Source organism: Varroa jacobsoni, unplaced genomic scaffold, assembly GCF_002532875.2.
Source record: "Varroa jacobsoni isolate VJ856 unplaced genomic scaffold, vjacob_1.0 scaffold_201, whole genome shotgun sequence".
Lineage (NCBI taxonomy): Eukaryota > Metazoa > Arthropoda > Arachnida > Mesostigmata > Varroidae > Varroa > Varroa jacobsoni.
The window spans coordinates 495,285-515,199 of NW_019213103.1; the positions used below are offsets into that span (position 1 = coordinate 495,285).

At 36.3% G+C, this 19,915-nt stretch overlaps 1 protein-coding gene across 3 annotated transcripts in view; it reads right to left on the bottom strand.

Annotated features, from left to right (window-relative positions):
- The window catches only part of SRPK (SR splicing factor protein kinase), a 27,075-nt gene extending 8,343 nt beyond the window's left edge, over positions 1–18,732 (bottom strand). The window contains exons 1-5 of one of the 3 annotated variants that reach the window (XM_022855299.2): positions 18,644–18,732; positions 18,481–18,574; positions 9,362–9,628; positions 5,214–5,422; positions 2,390–2,507 (exon numbers count right to left, since the gene is read on the bottom strand). In XM_022855299.2, the coding sequence (XP_022711034.1) occupies positions 2,390–2,507; positions 5,214–5,422; positions 9,362–9,628; positions 18,481–18,574; positions 18,644–18,710 (755 nt within the window). In that variant the 5' untranslated portion in view covers positions 18,711–18,732. Of the gene's footprint in view, positions 1–2,389; positions 2,508–5,213; positions 5,423–9,361; positions 9,629–11,454; positions 11,587–18,480; positions 18,575–18,643 lie in introns of those variants that run through there. The other 2 variants (XM_022855300.2, XM_022855302.2) reach the window with 2 other exon arrangements.
- Positions 18,733–19,915: the final 1,183 nt, after the last annotated feature.

Sequence of the window (19,915 nt, forward strand, 5' to 3'; positions counted from 1 at the left end):
CGCCATATATATATATATATATATGGCGAGAAATCGCGCAAAATAAATTTAGTGAAAGAAAAATTACAATTAAGCGGCTTCTGCTTTTACTGCTTAGGCATTAACGTCATTGTGTAGTATGAGACGCATTGTTTATAAAACACAGCTCCAAACACAGCTTTAGAGCCGACTGTCTGGTCCATCCAGGATTCTCGTCATTTTACTGTGTTAACAGCATCTTCACTTAAATAACCTATTGCAGCTGTAAACTGTAGAAAGATATGCTAAAAGAATAAATGTCTTGCGTTTTATCTCCAGCACTACCACTAACCATTGCTTCAGCAATATATACAACTTTGGAAATCCTAGCTTTTTTGTGCCAGTCCCAATCAATAATATATAATTCGCTAATACAGCATGCTTACACTCTCACACATTTATGAGATAGGTTTTTGAAACCAATCTCATTCAGTGGATCCCTGAATTGTATGCAACAATGCTTTTACTTTTTTTTTAATAATTCATAGTTTTTAACTGATCTGAGTGCTTTAAACATTTTTAGTCTATATTTTACCATACTAATCTGGTGATGTGTTCCCAGTAGAACTTTACATAATTTCCTTCGACACTACTAGTCATAAAGCATGTGTAAGCATTTTTAAAGCGTATTTTCTGTATTTTTGATACTTCATCTAGGTAATTTATTCAGACATTTTTAGAAATTCTCTATTTTCAGAATTCTTACTCTCCGCTTTCGAAGATCACCGTTCGCTCTGTCAGTAAAGATTGGCTTACTGATAAAAGCAGACGTATGGTCACAAACACATTATTATAATTTGCGCACAGGTAAAGTCATTGGCGAATAAGTGAATACCTACAAGCAGGAAAAAAAACTTTGCGTTATCCCGACATCCATATTCTTTATTTCCTAAATGAAAACTTTACTATACTCAGAGAGGTTCGAGTATAATATATTCGTCATAGTTTTTATTAGTAATAAAGCAAGTCTATAATAGAATATTAGCGGAAAGGCGACAATCAATTTTGCTTGATCTTCAAAATTACTGGAGAAGGTAGCACAGCAACTGATGATATAAGGTATGACTAAGTTATGGCAGTGGAAGTTATCGAACTGGTGCAATGATTGTTAGAGTCGAGAACTCCAATATCGAGTGGTCACTTTAATTCCACTTCGGGAAACTTTTGATGCTCTTAGTGCATAAAAGCAACAAAAAGCTAGAGCATCACAATACAGATGTGCGGTAAGAAGTAATAAATAACAAATTATATGGTAGCTTACATGGTTATAGAGCCTTTTCGGAAGGCTGGCTTCGGTATGCAAGTAATAAAGGGTATACATTGAATGTGACACTAAAAAAACAATTATTTTTACTCTTTTAGTTCCAACGTGATAAACGTTTAAAACTATAACTAAAATACCCTACTAATCGTATGCGTCCTTGAGGTTGTCCTTTAATCACTGGTCATTTCGTATGATATTTAAATAATGAGCTTTTTTGTAGCCAAATTCCTTCAAATGGTTTAACACTGTTTAGTGGTAGATTCTTGGTTCCTGGGTGATTTTACGGTTTCTCACGTTTTTCGGTAAGTTTCACAGTACTTTCATCTCTTCTTTTTGTAAATGATCCATCACTACGAAGAACATCTTTTACATCGAAATTTCCAGAATAAGAGAGACAGAACTATTTTTGGGTTATTCCTTACAGTAACGCATCCTGACTATGAACAGCAAAAAATTTTCTAATAATGCGAGAAGAATTTGTACCTTCCTCGTATTAAGTTTGTAAAATAAACACGTTTTTAAAAGCATTACAATAATCTTAGTGCGAGACCCATATTACCTGAGATATGAGGCTAAAGCCATTTAGTTAGGAAAACAGTCATCTTTCTTACTACTCAATATTTGGCTAGAAAGAATGTTCCTACGTTTTCTCAGAAAAAACTTTCTTTTCCGTCTTCCCTTTCGTTCGTCGTTCATTTTTGACACTCTTCTTCCTGCTCTATCACGTTGTTACAACGCTCTTTTTGTGAGTGCAATTTGAACTTGAAAAAATTCAAAGGTTCAGGGTGGAAGAAAACGAAATTTCGGACCCCTTCTGTACTATGCATTTCTATAAAATGCTATCGAAACAGCCCCGGAAAAACGACACTAACGCTAAAAGAACTGCTCAAGAATGGTTTGCCAAATTTGAAAACGATATCCGAAACCTGGGGGAATCTCAAAACATTTTTGAAGCAAGCAGTGAGTAATGGCAAAGGATACATAACTTGACTGTTACATGAATAGAAAAATATGTTTTTTTCTTTAGTAAAAAAAGCGGTAACCTTTGTTCCAACCTGATATATGCACTAAGTTGAATGTCTGGAAACAAACAACAAGCAAACCAACCTTTTATCTTGGAAGTCCCAGCAAAGCCATACGGTAGAGAAATGGCCCCATCCTAGTTTGCGAATCACGTGATACCGGCCTTGAAATACGTCGGCAATGCACACATAGTGGTAGCCGCCTGCAAATGTCAAACAAATTAATGGAATACATTCAGCTTAAATTACGCGCCAAAAAGAAGGAATTATAAAGCAAGCAACGAAGTAAATTACTGATTAGTACATCAGTATTTTTTAATTACTATTGATGTTGTATTCGATTTAGTTATTAATTGATTATTAATTATTGGTTGATTATCTTAGATCTCAAATTTGTTCTTAATTGAGACTTCTATCAGAGTCCGTTCCTAATAAGGACCAATTCAGTAACTCCTCTAAACGCTTTGCTTATAGCTATTATACCGTTAATCACATATGAAATTTACATAAGTCTACAGTTTGAAACTATCTCTCGCAAGGAACCTGTTATGTCTACCGACCAAAGTTCCGCAGCTTTATGCAATTAAATCAAATGATCTAACGGAAATTGTTCAGGTGGAAATGTCCGAGCTTTAAATGTTAAAGAAAATTTCATCATTTACAAAGTCAGTCACACATGTTTGGCCCTATATATTAATGAGGTGTATCTCAAGATTATCGTTTAAAAACGTTGAAACCTCAGGTTTTTTAATAGGATAATATTTAGTAGAGCTATAAGTCGAAAAAGAAAAACATAGAAATATAGATTATTTGTACATTCTTCACACATTTAGCGTATGATCTCGGAGGGACCATTTTGTATAACACCTCTTGTTCCATACGAAATAACTGCTTTATGATTCACACTTTAATTCGCATGCTTGGGTCTCATATAACCCTAAGGAGGGCAATGGACTTCATTTCAGACTGGTGAAACATAAATGAAGTAGCGAAATCATCTTCCAAATAATACTTGACTATACACACAATGCTAATATAGCTCGTGGACTTATAAATTAAACAAAAATAGATTTACTGGAAAGCCAATCAGTTTAAATTTTTGACACCTGAGGTCCTTGCAGTCATGTGATAGACACGTGAAGTCTTGCTTATATATTGCCAAAGCAGGTAAGGTCAAGCTTCGGAAGGTAATTAAATAATAAATCATTGGCACATTGAAGCGATTAGCGTAGGATTCACCACGAAATGCTGAAGTAGGTTAAAAATTATAGAACAATTCATTACCTGATTATACAGTTAAGCGACTCGTGGTAGTTTTATTAGGCCGCATAAAATTACCGAAATTGTTATTATTTACAATTACCCTTCATGTAGCATGGCTCCTCTGCTCGTGGCTTCAGTAATTTGAAATGCTTTTCTAACCTCGATTTTACCGAAAGGAGTATAAAATCAATTTGAGTTGCATAGGTAAATAGATCAAAAATTTCATTAGAACGGTTTCAACGGTTTAGCGTCTCTTTGTAGCGAAATAAATCATATTACATCAGCGTACTACTTATTTGATTCAATCTCTGCAACACAAGTGTCGAATAAATATCCTGGGTTTTAGAAACGAAGAGTATAACGATGGGTAATCCCCATGGGTCACACGAATTAACCAACTATCCAGTACATATGTTAACCACTCAGGCAGACAGCAACTCACACTTGAAATATTGCCTCATCCCAGACGCATAAAATCATGGCTTGATATTCAAATTTGTGTGTGAGTATCAAACAAACTGTGAGTATTTAGTGATAGCTCTTCCCTATAAGTAATTATAAACACTACTTATTTGTTTTTTTTTCTCGCTCCCGGTGTTGAGGGTGTAAAGAGCAGGATACTGCCTATTTAAGCACTCCAATTCCTTATTTGGTAAGTTTGGTGAACACGCCGAAGGTTTCGAAGTGAATCAACAACAAATATAGCGGTTGGCTCTAAATCCGCAAACAAATATCACTGCCGAGACAGTTTCTACTTGGTCAGGGCAGTCTGCTTTGCTAGTCTCCTCCCCGTGCAATTAATTATCCCGGTTTCAAAAACATTATCCAGCCAGCCGACTTAAACAATCTGAGAGTTATTTTTTTTATTACATTTTGTAATATTAACTCGAGCGCATTAATTAATAGGTTATGTTTTTTATATTTCGTTTACCATTTGTAGATCTCGAGAAAGTTTTATTCACTCTGAAATACCATAAGTGCTTTTGTGAGTTATTTATTGATAAAACTTTGTAGTCCTTGTTTATGTAAGTCTCAAATACCACGTAGCTTTACCCCACTGTATAACTTAGAAGTCACTTTAGTGGCAAAAAGTAGATTTTGTAAATAATATATTTTTGAACGTTATATAATTATGAACGTGTTAAATCCTATGAAAACTTAAACAAACGCGTAATTATATCAACCCTTGCATACAGTGATTTATTTGAGATAATAAGTTAAAATTGTTGACCGTTTGCAACGCGATTCTCTTTGAGACCTAATATTAATGCTAGAGGTAACTGCCTCTAAAGCACTCAAGAGTGGCACTAAGAATATTGACGCGATGCTGTAAAGCCTACTATTTAAATATAATAACACCTCTTATACTAGAGTTATTTGCAAAATAATTTAATTATTGTGAATTGCTTGTTTTAGCTGAATGAATAATTTCTTGACTGACGATGACAGCAATAATTTCGTAGAATGGCGCACAGAATGACATTGCATTATAGCGAAATAACATTACGGAAGTACGCCTGGTTGGGTATAAGTACCCAAAAAAACAAATCCTGGTACAAATATTACTACTGCCATAAACAGTAGTTCAGCACTAAATTTGCCTGTGCAAACGATGGGGTTATGATGATAAAAACGTAGGGTGTAACCTTTGCAGTAGTCTTTTGAATCTTCCTGCTCTTCATCCTCGGCCTCCTCTTCAGCCTCATTCAATGCCCCGGCATCGCCATTCTCATCTGACGATGCATCACTTTCCCCTGCGGATCCTGCTGAGCCCCCCGAACCTCCGCCGACTCCGCTTGAAGGAGGACCAATATGAAAAGAGCCATTAGATTTTGTTCCAACGACTCCGCCACCACTGAAATGATTAAAAACAAAATGCATTGAAATGTAATTAGGGTACTTCTAACAGAGCTAAAAAGAAGGTAATTTCGCATACAAAATTGATAATTTTCAACGATAACTTCAAAATACTTGTTTATTTTCCCACAGAAACGAAACATTTCTAAACACTTGCTTCTTTAGAAACGTTCTTACTTTTTTGACATTTGTGGGAATTTGTAATTGACGGATAAATTACCGCTTTCGGTATATTCATGCTTAGTCCTTTTCAGCCCTATTTTCTCAGGTAATAAGGTTTAGAAAAATGGAGACAAAAATATTAGGAAACTTTTAGTGAGCTTGGGAAAAAATCAATGGAAACTTACTTCAAAAGTAGGGTCATTGATGTACACATTTCTTTCATTCTTTTAAAATAACATTTTCCACAAAACCTGTAACGCCATTTTCTGTTCGTTCTCATGCCGCTTTCCAATTTTTATAGCAGACACGTAAAGCATCTTATCTTTATAGACTTCTTCCTGCGTTGCATAGAGTGCAATAAATAGCATGGAGTTTTTCTTTTCGATTCGGTAGTTTACTTAACAATTAAGTACAAATAAATTTGAGAACCCCCACAATGAGTCATCTGCGAAAATGTTCTTCTAATTATCACTGATTCTATTAAAGATTATTCAGTTACACTTATTCTAATATACTGAAGGAATCAAATGTTACTGCGCAGTGGTTTTCCCTTAGCGATCAAAACGTTTGTGCGGTTTTCGTCAGTTTGAATTTGTCTAAGTATGCGCAGTGCTATATTTATGAAGAATGTGCTATATGTTCTTAGTTTAACTCTACCACACCTTTATAGTCTCTATCTATATCCTGGAAAGGCCTCGTTTCTTGAGATGCAACCCTAATTTTAGTTTTTGTAAATCTTGATCCTGCAAATAAAAACACAACTACATCTAAATCCTATATCGACAATCATAAGTACCAAATAAAGAAACCAAGCGATCAAAATAATACCGCTGGTACACAAATTATATTAATTTCTATAGGTTAAACACGTACGAAAATAGGTTATAACCTCGTATTTTTGATATTTGCGTGTTGACTTTGACCGGAACGAACAGTGTCTACCGCAGAGGTTTTCTCGTGCTAAAGCTTGTACTGTACTCAGACCATGGCTTCTGTGACTTGAAATTTTTCTGTTGTGGGTGTTGTCATGCTGCGCAGAACGTACTTCTAATCAAATTTTGCCGACAAAATGTACCCTAATTATACACTATAAGAGTCTACTAGTAACACCATAAATGGGTTAAGGAACTTCAGCTTAATTGTAACTAGACTGTTGTTTAGGTACTGCGTAACTCTTCTCTAATAATGCACGGCATATAATATTAGCAGATAATATCTAAGAATACCTCATATGTGAAGTTCCTCCATATGTAAAACATCAGCATCTAGGTAGAATCTACGTGTGCTTTTTCAAAGGCAGATTTACTATTATTAACTACTTCGGACTTATGGCAAGCTTAACAAAGCGATGTATGTATTTATTTGCTTTCTGTTGTCGACAGCCCATATTTTGACCTTTTTTTAATTCCAATAATACTTACTTTCACTTTTAATTTGTCTTGTATGGAACAGAAAATGTAGTTTCTCACCTCCAGGGCTCCAACATTCGCAAGACAATCGGCCACAACTCAACAGCAAACATCAGCTAGGATTCACTTACGCAAAGAATCAACAACCGTGAGCATATTCAACCTAAATTCCTCTAACAAGGTGCACATCATATAAGAATGGTGACTGAAGTTCCGTACCACACAGTATCTAATTTTTCTTATTAATTATAGTATATTCCCGAGAACCTTTAGTGGCACGCATTTCATTCCTAATCACAAGCACGTTTGAAGATTCGTAAACCCGTACGTCGTTTTTGTCTCCTCTTTTTAGATTTATTATTTTTATTAAATTATTAAAAAATTAAAATTATATGAGCCAGTATATCGGCGCTTTTAAAGCCAAACAGTTTCGTGCTTCACTCACCGGCCCATTCACGTATATATTATAATTCTATTAGCAAAGAAACTGTATCATCACACCTGAATTCAAAATAACATTTTGTCTTGCAGCTTTGACTGTACTTAGAAGTGATGGTTGTTTATTGCCTTCAAGGTCGTATCTATGCCTTTATGAATTTAACAGGATTACATTATGTTACTAAATTAGCTAGCTATATCCGCTTTGCTGGCTTCTTCGGCACCTACGCGTGACTGCAGCAGTTCAGTCCCTAGCTTCTTTGGGCAAGGGACAACCCGCTGCGGATGCATCGACGCGAAGGCGGCCCTCCTAACGAAGCTTATTTGACATGACTCGCGAACTCTCTTAGAAACACAAACCATAACTTGTTTTACCAAGAGGCAGGCCTTGTCACGACTTCCACGGACGTGTGGACCAAATTGCGCCTTCGCTATTAACCAAATATATCTTAGCGGGCTTCATGCCATATGGTCTATTCGACCCAATTATTTCATAATATCTTTTAATTAAATATTTGAAAGCATGTATTTTTGAGAAAATTGGCTGAAAAAAGATTCGAGAGAAGCGCAAAAGCACCTTATTACACAATAATTCGGCATACACCTTGGACATCATTTGTTATCAGGAATTTAGTGACCATAACTATTGCCCGCAGTAGAAAACGGTATAGGCATACAGATACACTATTAACTAATTAAATCGATACGTGGTCACGTGCTTACGAATTTTTAAAATGTGTAAATATATGGTATAATGGATTTAAATGGACATAAAAACAGGTAGTTGACACAATATAGGTTTTTGGGACACGCGGAAAAAAATGTGCATGTTACACTGAATTTACCAGCGTCCATAATCTAACAGTAAAAAATTAATGGATATTACTGCAATTAGCGATTTTTTAACACGAAAGTATGAAGGTACATTTCAAAGGAAGCATTGGTGAAAATATTATATGTAAAATATTTCTGAGAGGCACGTCTTGCAATACAAATAGTTACTCGAGCACAAGTTTATCTTCCGACATTTGAATTTCGCAAAGGTTTAAGCACAAGGAGATTCGTTATCGTATCGGCTTTTGTTCAGCTCGTTCCTCTCTTCAAATATATCGCCTGCGTATATGACTTCGCTGCTGTCGAAGTAGTCCATTTGTACAATCACGAATCACTAAAAACAGAAGCCGCAATCTCTCTGGTAAACTTCTCTGCATTAGGGAATTACTCGCACGTTCAGGTTTTTCATGTCCAACAAAAATACATTCGTATTCAACCAAAAGTTTTCGGACTTTACCCTCTGGGCGCCAGCGATTTTCACTTTCACATAATTTTCCCAGCAGTATACTTGCTAGTTAAGTATTTTATATTCCTTTAACATCGTTTTTACAGTAAAACCTTGTTTGACTATTAATGACATGTTTCACTTTCAATCCTGGTACAACCTCTAAACTCGTTTATTTAGGTGCAAAGACCAACATCTATTGTTACTCTTTTTAAACTGCGTAGATTTCATTGTTTCAAATGGACATAGTTGAGTAAAACTTCTTTGTAAGCTATGGCTATAAAACGCATTAACATCCTCAAGTTTGTGCCTCGACATGAGACAATAAGGATTGCACATGGGTGTTTTTTATACTTTTTGTGTTTGTGCTACTAAAAGGTAGAGATTCAGCGATAAAAAGTGATATAATTTGGACCTGGTTTAGTTTCATGGAGTTTAAATGATGTAGTGTCAATAACATTACACTATGAAGGATTTAGAAGGTAGATCCGTGGGTCGGCAGACTTAGATTGTGAACTTCTACCGCTTAAACTTGGTTAGTAAATTTGTGGTTAATAGGTATTTCTGATCTTCTGCTTGTATAGTGTTGATCTCAGATTAAAAGGGATGAAACCAATAGTAGAATTTGTTTCCTCTGTTACTCGTATACCTCTTCCTGGGTCTCCATTGAAGGTCTTTAACGCAGCTGATCGAACCGTCTTCCTTGGTTGACTCATAATCCAGCCCTACATGTTCCTTGTTGCATACTGTGCTAATACAAGGATTCCATTTCAGTGTATTATAGCAACAACGAGACGTTACGCAATTTTCATTACTGACGGAAGCAAAACCGGACGCCTGATCATCACCATCTTGAACAAAATAGAGTTCCTTTTGTTCGACCTCGTATTCGATGATTTCCACTAGTTGCCACATACTTCATACAACACAAATAGATTTATATGATTACGCACACTTGCTCGCAGCACTACTTGCCATTTCAGTTATTTCCAATATGAAGCGCTCGATACTTGTGAGTCAATGCTCCGATCGAATTACTTTTTACTGTGACGCTCCGGCACCGGATACACATCGATAAAGATTATGGACACATGATGAGGACGATTATTCTATAATCTACAGTATTCCCATATACAACCTACTGTGTCTTGTATACATGAACTACCGCTTTCAAACCTAAAAAATAAGCACTGCGAGTTATACACGAAGCCGTTATTCGTAAGTCAGAGCTGCTTTTATCACGAAAATATCGACGAATGTTTCACTTAGTCAATTATAATATTGGTATCTATTTGGGTTACTTTTTAACACACACTAGGCACACTAGTGCAGATTTTCTTGCAAAAAAGAGCACTGGGGGTCTTCCAGAGTAAATTAAAATACTTTCTTGATGCTAAAACTCGAAGACACAGTTCACATTTTGCTTATATTCTAGCTGCCGATGAAATTTTACTAGGATTTGTAGATGTTATTGCATTACTTGATCTTCGTAGGTCGCGCAAATACTGATAATAATCTCATGTCCTAACATAAAAAGGGCATACTAATGCACGATGAGGAAAATCTTATCTAAAATATGTTAAAACCTTACTTCTATACCAGATAACTAGTGGTTATTGAAAATAAATGACTTATCTGTTACGACTATATTGTTGCGTTCTATTTCGGGGATTATTATTCTTTGTACATATCTATAAACAAAATTTGACGATTTCAGTGGACCTGCGCATGATCAGCTTCGGTATTTTCACCGCCACAACACTGTCAAATAGCAGTCTAAGGCAATCAGTGTGCCATGCAATTTAGAAGAATGAGATTGTAAATTGCGTAGTGCGCCTTAACGTTTACAGCCTATTTTTACTTCTCCTCAAAAAAAAAACCGACAAATGAACGATTGAATCACCGCTTTCTATATGTACTTTTGTACAAATCTTGCTTGCTGTTATATATATACACAGAATATCCGTTCATTGTATTTACACATACACAACAAAATAATAACATTGGCTTTTAAAAATTATGAGAATTTGAAAATATTTTTTTCACAAAACACACGCAACATAATAACAGCTCTTAAACTGCACGGATTTACATGTTCAACTTTGAAAGAAAGTCGCAGCTGGTATTAAGTAAATTAAAGAAATCAAAATCAGCTGTGGGGTACCACACTATAGATTTTAAGAAAATTTTACTGCTAGTAGGTCGTCTACATATTGAAGTACACAAACGCTGCAAAACCATATTACTAAGCAAACGAAGTATCAAACTGGCTTCAAACCAACATATCCATTGTATGGTGGTGAGCTTCAGTGATTTGCATAGAGTCTTCGGGCATTTGAATAGCTCACTAGAAAGTTCACGAAAGATTGTCACGGCGAACAGCCTACGAAATCCAAAACATGTTCACATTTCATGAACCATCCGTTGTTTTTCTGATTGACCTTCAGTGCGCCATTCTTACTGCACCTGGCAAACGTACGTGACACCTTTACAACAAGGCAGTTCCCTTCAACAAAGCATTGCCTTAACGCTTCTCATACACAACCTTGATGCACCGTTCATTTGTTTAAAATTTACATACATAACCTTTTTCTGTCTGTTGAAAAACTCAAGTCATAAATCTTGCCAAATTGCTTAAAAACTCATTATTTTTTTAGGGGCACTTTGCACAAGTTCCTTTTACCTTAAATATTATGACAAAATAGCGCCTCTACAAAAATAAATCTTACACGGAATACTTACATGGAGTTAAATCGTCTTTAATTAAGAAATTTGTAGGAAAGTTATGTACAATGCGACCTTCTTCAGGTCTTCAGGACATAAAGCACAGCAGCTTACATGGCGTCGGACGATCGTATGTACGTTTCAGTCAAACTGCGAAGTTTTAAACAGAAATTACACCCGCAATAAACAATATTACAATTTGCTGATATCGGAAAAAGAAATAGGGGTAAGGTAAACCAATGTGAAAGCTAAAGAATGCAGCAGCGGAACTGAATGTAACGAGCACATGTGTCGAACACATAATTTAAGACTCAACTTGCATTTATGTGTAACATGTAACAATTCGGTTACCCAAATAGTAGACTGGGCTATAAATCGAGGCGTCTCAGTTTTGAGTCGATCGGTCCTTTCTTTAACATAAAGGTAAAGGTCAGATAGACTTTTGTGCCTTTTCGACAAAAAGGGGTGGCCTGTGTATCAGATTTTCAATTTTAAGGACCTTATAACTCGGGAATATTTTTAGCTGTCCATCGAATGAAAACGCGCTGAATGACTTATATGTATAGCAAGAAGTGTAGCCTTAAAACCTGTATACGTTAATTCGCATACACACAACCGCTGCACAAAAAAACCGGCTTCATTTGCTCATAACGGATGAATTACATGCCAAAATTACATCTCAAACAACATGTTATGTGTCAATATATGGATAGCTACCGATGAACTACCATAACATTCTTTAGAAGTAGACTAAAAAACAACTGCACTCAACAAGCGCTCCATCGTTCAAAAATTATCACGTCACTATTTCTGAAGATGCCAGTGAGCCATTAGTCTTATTAACGACCCAAACTGCAGACATGGTAAATAGCAGTAAAATAATCTGATTCAGATAAAATAGTATTACAAAGGCAACAAGGCGACTCTTCACTTCCCAGGTTTTCGAGCGATTAATGAGAACTCTTGGATCACAAAAAATGCTTCGTCAAAAAGGAAATACTAACTTACAGTAAAACCGTATGCACTAAAATGGCAATTTTAGTTCCTGCAAAAAATCAGTCGGCTGAATCACGGATAACAGTTTTGGATAAGTATTTTGTGTATCGAGCTACTGATATGATTTTATATAATTAACCAGTAACTTTTTCGCAACACCCGTGGGAACACGTCCAAATTTTAATGATGTCTGTAATTAAAAACTTCTAGGAAAATTTCTTGTTGTCTCTATTTTAACCCAAGCTTAGCTTGGTTGTAGTTACTGTGATCGCAAATTTTCATTTGTCCTTGATAACTTTTTTCCGTAACCTCTCGCTTTGAACATTCAAAACTCCTTTTTAGTTTGTTGAACCCTCAACCTTGTTACGCCTTTTGTTACTCTGTGCCACGTTCTTACACGTCAACAATCGCTGATATTGATGTGCGCCTTCTGGTATTGTCATCCTTTCTTCCCAATCAGTCAGCAAGAGGTAATTCGTGCTGCTTTTTCTATACATCGCTTCACGCATAGGAGAAGCCAAAGTGCCCTTGGCGTTGACAAATCGTGATGCATTTAATGAAATCCGGTTGAGTCTCCAAATCTGGTTAGGCGGGTCACTATAAGCGACAGCCCAATCTTATCAGCTACCATCCATGCTATTGTACGCAAACGCTTGAGTTTAAACGGTAGAGCTGACGTCAAAGACCTTAAAGGTTTAACTTGCACCTTGGCTTTTCAGTAAATCGATGTGCCACGCGTACGGAGCCCTCATATTACCTCGCTCCTTATCTGACTATTAGAAATCTTCACGGAGCAAAAGAGAGGAGTGACGTCCTAATTATGTTAGTAAGTGTAGCCACTTTGTTAAAAATCCATTTGACCATAAATCTACACTAGTATGGATAAGATACGCTATTCAAAGCAGCTTGTAGACATTTTAAAGGCAAAATCCATATGTTTTACCATTGCAGTAAAATTCAAGGTACAACGAATTTTAGAGACGAAGTGAAAATTCTAAGAATCCTGCAGGATCAGTCAACGGATATGAGTGCCAGGAATCAGCACTTATTGCTAATAAATATTCAGGCACTGTCGGCGCTATGTAAAAGTGAACCAATAATCTTGAGGAGAAACAAAGCTAAGAACTGGTTAGTCGAACGACACGAGCGCGTCTTCTATCCCTTGTTACCACTTGCCAGCGATACATGCGAATGTCAACAGTTTGGCGGCTCACCATAGAGTCCGCAGATAGACAAGAGGTTGGTCGGACGATCAACCCTCTCCCTCTTCTATGTCCTCCTCCCCTTCATAATTCCCCCAAATGTTCTTAGCTGTTCATGCCCACTAGAGAACGGCGTAGATGGCGCTGCAGAGGACCTGATGTGAAGTGCTGATTTTTGGTTGTCCGCAACTCTTTTCCACTCGCAGTCAAATGGGGAGAGGGACTGTTCAAGAATATATGAAGGCGCAATCGAAGTCCGAACGAAAGGGAGGAAGCCAGTAAAAATAGAAACAGAAAAAGGGAAAAAGGCACACAAATTATTCAAGATGTACGAAAGCAGGCATTACCAGTCATGTTAAGCAATAATTAGTCAAATCTTTCAGTTTATAGTGTTTGATTGGAGGTCGTATAAAAATGTAGTTGGTCGTAATATGACTCTCAGGCAGAGAACAATAATAACAATCATAATAGAGTTAAATTCTGCGTCCAAAGAGTAAAAAGTTAATTGTACCATATTAACTAGCAGCTGATACAAGTAACATTATTAAGAAATTTTACTCATTTAGCTCTTGTCTTACACGAATTACTATGAGCTATAAATTAAACGCCAAGGAACACTAGGGCTCTAACACAAGAGCGCTAAGCTAACGTGAGGCACAAAATAACGCTCTAAAAAAATAGAAAAGAAAAAATGAGAGTTCAATTATATATAGAGAGTGATGATATACTTGCAATTCATCTATACACAAATGAGTTCTATCTAGTAACTTCTGATAGTTTACACTGCAATGTATCTCATTAAAACAGGATTTCTTTATCAACGTAATGACTCGGCGAAAACCTCACGTCATAGTTATTTTTGACAAATATTATAATGCAAAAAACAAGCTCTAATTGCAGGCGGATAAGTTGGCGTCGAAGTACATATATGTGTATATACAATTTGTCTTAAAGAATATGCCGATTATGTGAAGATAGACGGCGTCCTTAGCGCTGAAGAACCACCACGTTCCTATACATTCGTTTTCAAACTGTTTTCTCTGAAGACTCTCATATTTTCGTGGCAACTGGCCAACTTCAATTTTACACTGTCAGATATCCTGGAGTTACTATAATCGAAATTTGACTTTAGTTCTCATGTAACACAACCTGTTCAATCAACCACACTATTTCATAGTAGAATCATATATGCATATACCTTTAAAAAGCTTAATTATTACCAAGCTTACTAATTGTTGTACTAACGATCTAGCAGGGGCAACAGGACTATACAGCGTTAATTTATAGAACGCGTATCTATTAACTGCATCCACCGAACGAAGCGCAATAAACCTAACTTCTACCAAAGACCCTTAGAATGCTGAAGATATAGATATTGCGAGAAAATTTTTAAGCTATAGGGATTGAATTAATCTAACATTTGATCTAATAAAGTCGCCAAATTCTATTCGCTGCTACCCCAGCTAAAATGGAATGAATAAACAAAATTGTTAGGGTACAAAATACAATTGTTCCATTTACACTATGTGAATCAATATACTACTAAGAGACTACAACGAAAAAATCTAAAATCCGAATGTAAAGTCACCGAAAAGATTTCCGACGTATTATTGTGCAGAAAAAATGTTAATATACTAGTAGTCGCTTTTTACACTGTAAAGCACAGGAGTCAATTAACGGAGATCATTTGATTAACGAAACCACTTTTAGCAATGACAACTTGCAGAACTCAATATATATATATATATATTGAGTTCTGTAAGTTGTCATTGCTAAAGATGGTTTCGTCAATCAAATTCTCCGTTAATTGATAATACTTGTTTCAATGAAATTCAATATCGTTGTACAGAGATACTTGGGGCACACCGGCCAATTTGGAACACTTTTCTGGCTGCCTACCCTTATGGGCCCGAGTATTGTGACAATTTCTTCACTGCTTATAATAGAAACGAACAGCGCGAAATCAACTACATCTTAAACTAAATCTGATGTTTCGTAAAGGGTTTTTTTTAATAACTCACTCAGGTTCTGTTATACGAAATACACTGATGAGAATGGATAATCACGAAAACGTCAGAACTGTACAAGAGCTTCTATAAAGTTCGCACATTTCCTGGTATATCTATTATCTTGAGGTTCGGAGGACATATCGTAAAAAATATAACCGGCGATAAAGTTCGTGCAATTTGGACATAATAGGTGAGAGCTGGTTATATTAAAAAACTTAATCGAAATATTTACTTCATAATTCACATTCCATCTAGATATGTGCCAATTTTTAAAGGTTCTCAAACTGAAGCGACATTTTAATATCACACCAAAAGATTCATAAAATCATCAGATCATGCCATTCGTAGAAATTCCAAAAACAACAAATATCATGCACCCTTTTTGAACTGTTTGACTATTAAACTAATAGTTTTTGTCTATTTGAAATAATTGTACAATTTATTATACCAACTTCACGTTTTAGCAATAATTGATCATTCTTAATTTGCTATTGAATGCCCTTGTAGTAAGGTGTCCAGGTTGTCAATCATAAAAGAAAATCGTTTTTATTCCAGTATTTGTTACATATAAATTTCGTGAGAATTTTCGACAAAACCTGTTTGTTTGAGTGTATTATAACTACGTATTTTACTATGTGACTCGTTTTCGTTGGTACTGCTACAGAAAGGTATTCACAATATTATGGTGATATGCTGTGCACTACATTGTTAAAACAATTAGGCTATCCCTACCACGAAAAATTCAATCTCTTATTGACCCTCAGTGATTTATATAAGGATATTAGGCCGCACATATTATAAAGGTCTCGAGTTTTACATTCGGTGCTGCTTAGCATTGATTTAGACAGCTAACTCCCAGTGTAAAACAAGGTGTGTCTACGCCGGGTTTTGACCCCAAACTACCACGTGTCCCTAAGCATAATAGGCAAGCGCGTGCCGCTATTACGGATACAGGCCACGCATATTAATAAGCCCCAATAGCATTTCATTATAGCTTAGTAGCATTTCCTTACCACCAGAAATTTTAACTAACTAACAAAAAAAATTATTTCGAATTATTCATGACATACTCGAAAGGAGCCTATATTCTTCGATCATACGCGTAAACAAGTGAATGGCACAAAATTAGACTCCGCATAGGCAAAGCGGCCCATTTCAACAAAGAAATGCCTCGTACTTAATTCAGTGCTGTCTGCTAGTGTACGAACTTGATGATTCGATGACCGTAGGATAATTTAAATATTTTTTAAACACAAAAATTAGTTTTTCCGAACAGAATTTTTTGGGCAAATTTCACTCACTGAAAACAATCAAAATTGTTTGAGCCGTTTTTAAATCTTCCGATCTTGATCACTTGTAGATATTTATAATACTATGTTGTAAATATACCATAGGGTAATCTGATATTATTTAGTAACATCGTTTTAACGACCAGAGTAATGATCATTGACACCATAACACAGCATGGTATATTATGTTCCACAGTCAAAGGAACTGTTTATTCTAATAATTCGCGCAAATTAGCTACTTAAATAGACAGAATAAAGACTCTCCAACTGTCAGCATCTTTCAAACTGATTTTTAGTTCTTTTAGTTTTGGTTTTGTTTTACGAAGAACATTGCCGTGGTTACTTTACTTACTAGAGAGACCCATTCGATATATTTGTTTGCACTCAGTTTCGGGCTTATACAGAAATCTTTATAGAAGAAACCAAAGGCATTTACACCTATTAACGATATATACTAGAAAAAAAAATAACGCAATTTGCTATTTTGCATAATTCTAATACATAGAAACAAACAAATTGCGAAAAACAGTTTCTTCTTGACACAACGCTATCAGTTAGGGTAAATTCACTCCTAGATATTTTTATGCATTCGGTTTTAAGCCAATGTTTGGTAAGGCTGCGCAGTTGGCCCTAAACTGCGCTCTAACTGAACAGAGAGTTTGACCAAGAACAGTAGCAACAAAGTGACAACCACTGTACATACGAATCAACTATGGCAAAATAAAAACATTTATATTTTTGTTTCTATTATGACTCGTTACTTGTTCATGACCAGAGGCTTGCACACCTCAGATCAATAGCAGGAACTAGTTGCCCCATTTTTAGCCCAATGCAGTCTGTACAGTCAGAGCTGTCCTGTGTTTCGCATAAAAAGGCCAAAGCCGTCACCATAGTCAACACAGTCACTATGTGCACAAAGAGTTCTCAGCTAAACAGACTGACATTATTGCAAAGTTTGAGACATGCACGTCGGATTTAAATTGCTTATGCTTTTATATATCTTTTCTATATTAATGGGTTGCGTCAGTCACTTAGTCAGTTTGACTGTGCAAGTAGAGTTCCTTTCTACACAGCTCCCTACATCCACGCACAGTGCACAAGAACAAGAAACGCTCCTACTTCCAATCTTTGGCTAATCCTCAGCATTACTTGGCGCTCATACGTTAAATCCATCGCAATATCACTAATACCGTGGCTAGTTTCACATATTTTCACGTAAACGAAGACATCACATAACACAAGCTAATCGCAAGCGCAATAGACTCTATACACGGGCTACGGGTAGAGGCAGACAAGCAGCCGGTAGTTGCTTTCTATGTAGTCCGCTATGCAATGTGCACAATATTACTAACGTTGCTATGGATAGCAACCAGCCTTGGTCGTACGGGCAGCACTTTGCAATCGCGACCCTTGAAACCATCTACCGTTCGATAAACATGTGCTATACGTTTACCGAGTACCTATGATGTTATTCGTGTCCAGAAACACGCTGATTGTGGCAGGAAATTAACAAAATGACCTAAAAACAAGTAAAAATTGTAGGCTTACCTAGAGGCCGGATCTGGAGCGCGTCGTTGCTGAACCTTCATTTTGCCAGCCTTTGGGTTTCGGGACCGTTTCTTCTTCGCCTGGATAGCGAGCACTGAAAAAAGAATTTCGTTACTCACTATTCACTTGGGTCGAAATATTTCAAAAGGGGAATAAAAATAACCTTTTCGGTTGCCGTCAACGCTGTTCATGATGTTAGTTAGATGCTGTTGGTGACTGCACACAGGCATACCGTTAAAAATCGGAACCTTGGAAAGCGCGAGGAAGTGCTTAATCGACAGAACAACATTTGCCGCTCGCCACAAATCATACCAGAGCGCCAACTTTGATTTTACAAAGGAGATAGTTCCACTTCATAAGCTCCTACAGGGTATACGCTGACCTGAACAACGGCTTAGACAGTCATAGCTTGTCAAACCGCTGGGATACATTTGTTTATTTGCATGCGTCAATTGACCCTATACATAAAATAACTTTCACCTAGTTATGTTTCAATAATAATTGCTGATAAAGTAGACCGCCCCAAAAAGCTTCAGAAAGAGATAATAATAACTCTAAAGCATTTATATATAGCAGAACATGAGGTGTTATAGGGTAGTTTAAGAATTTGGGTGAACGAAAAATTCGCAAGTTTAAAAACAATCGAGGAGAAGTTGCAGTAGCGCTGCTACAGCAACAGTGTTCAAAGTATCTTAATGATACAGCGCAGGCTCTTACTAATCACCGAGTTGTACAAGATATCTTGCTAATTAATTACGGGAGTTCTAATCTTAACATTAAACTGAATAAGGATGATGTACTGGTTTTATTTCGATCAAAAGCGCTTTTATACAAACTGCAGGTTTATGAAACGACGCTTGGTTTGTTAGTAAACCTGAACTAAGCATTAAATTAGTTTTCTCCAGACTTGTGTTAAAGGTCTTGGCAAAACTTGTACTATTATACTGAATTCAAGCGACCAAGCCTACGAACTTTAATTTAAGGCGTATGATTGTCTTCAGCCTGCCTCGGGATGCACCATAGACAACACTTCAGAAACGTGAGGCGTGTAATACCCGAAAAAATTATGATTTTAAATACTACGATTTTTTGTTGTAAAATTCTGCACTGGCCAAGGAGTGTTTAAAGATAGATTTCAGAGTAATGGTGGAACATATCGATCACCATACCGGTTTATAGGGATAACTGATAAGTTTTTGCCACAAATGCGAAAGAAAATGGCTAAGAAAAATCAGATATTTTTACGACATTCTTTAAAACAGAAATCGATACACAGAAATAAACTTTAGAAATAATAAGAGCAAAAGTGTGACGATTTTCGAAAGATATTGAAAATGCAGGCGTATAAAGTATCAAATATCTTGCGAACTATATATGAGCTAAAATTTATATTTGCGTACTATGCAGTGTCCCCAAATTTGACAGGTGTGATTGT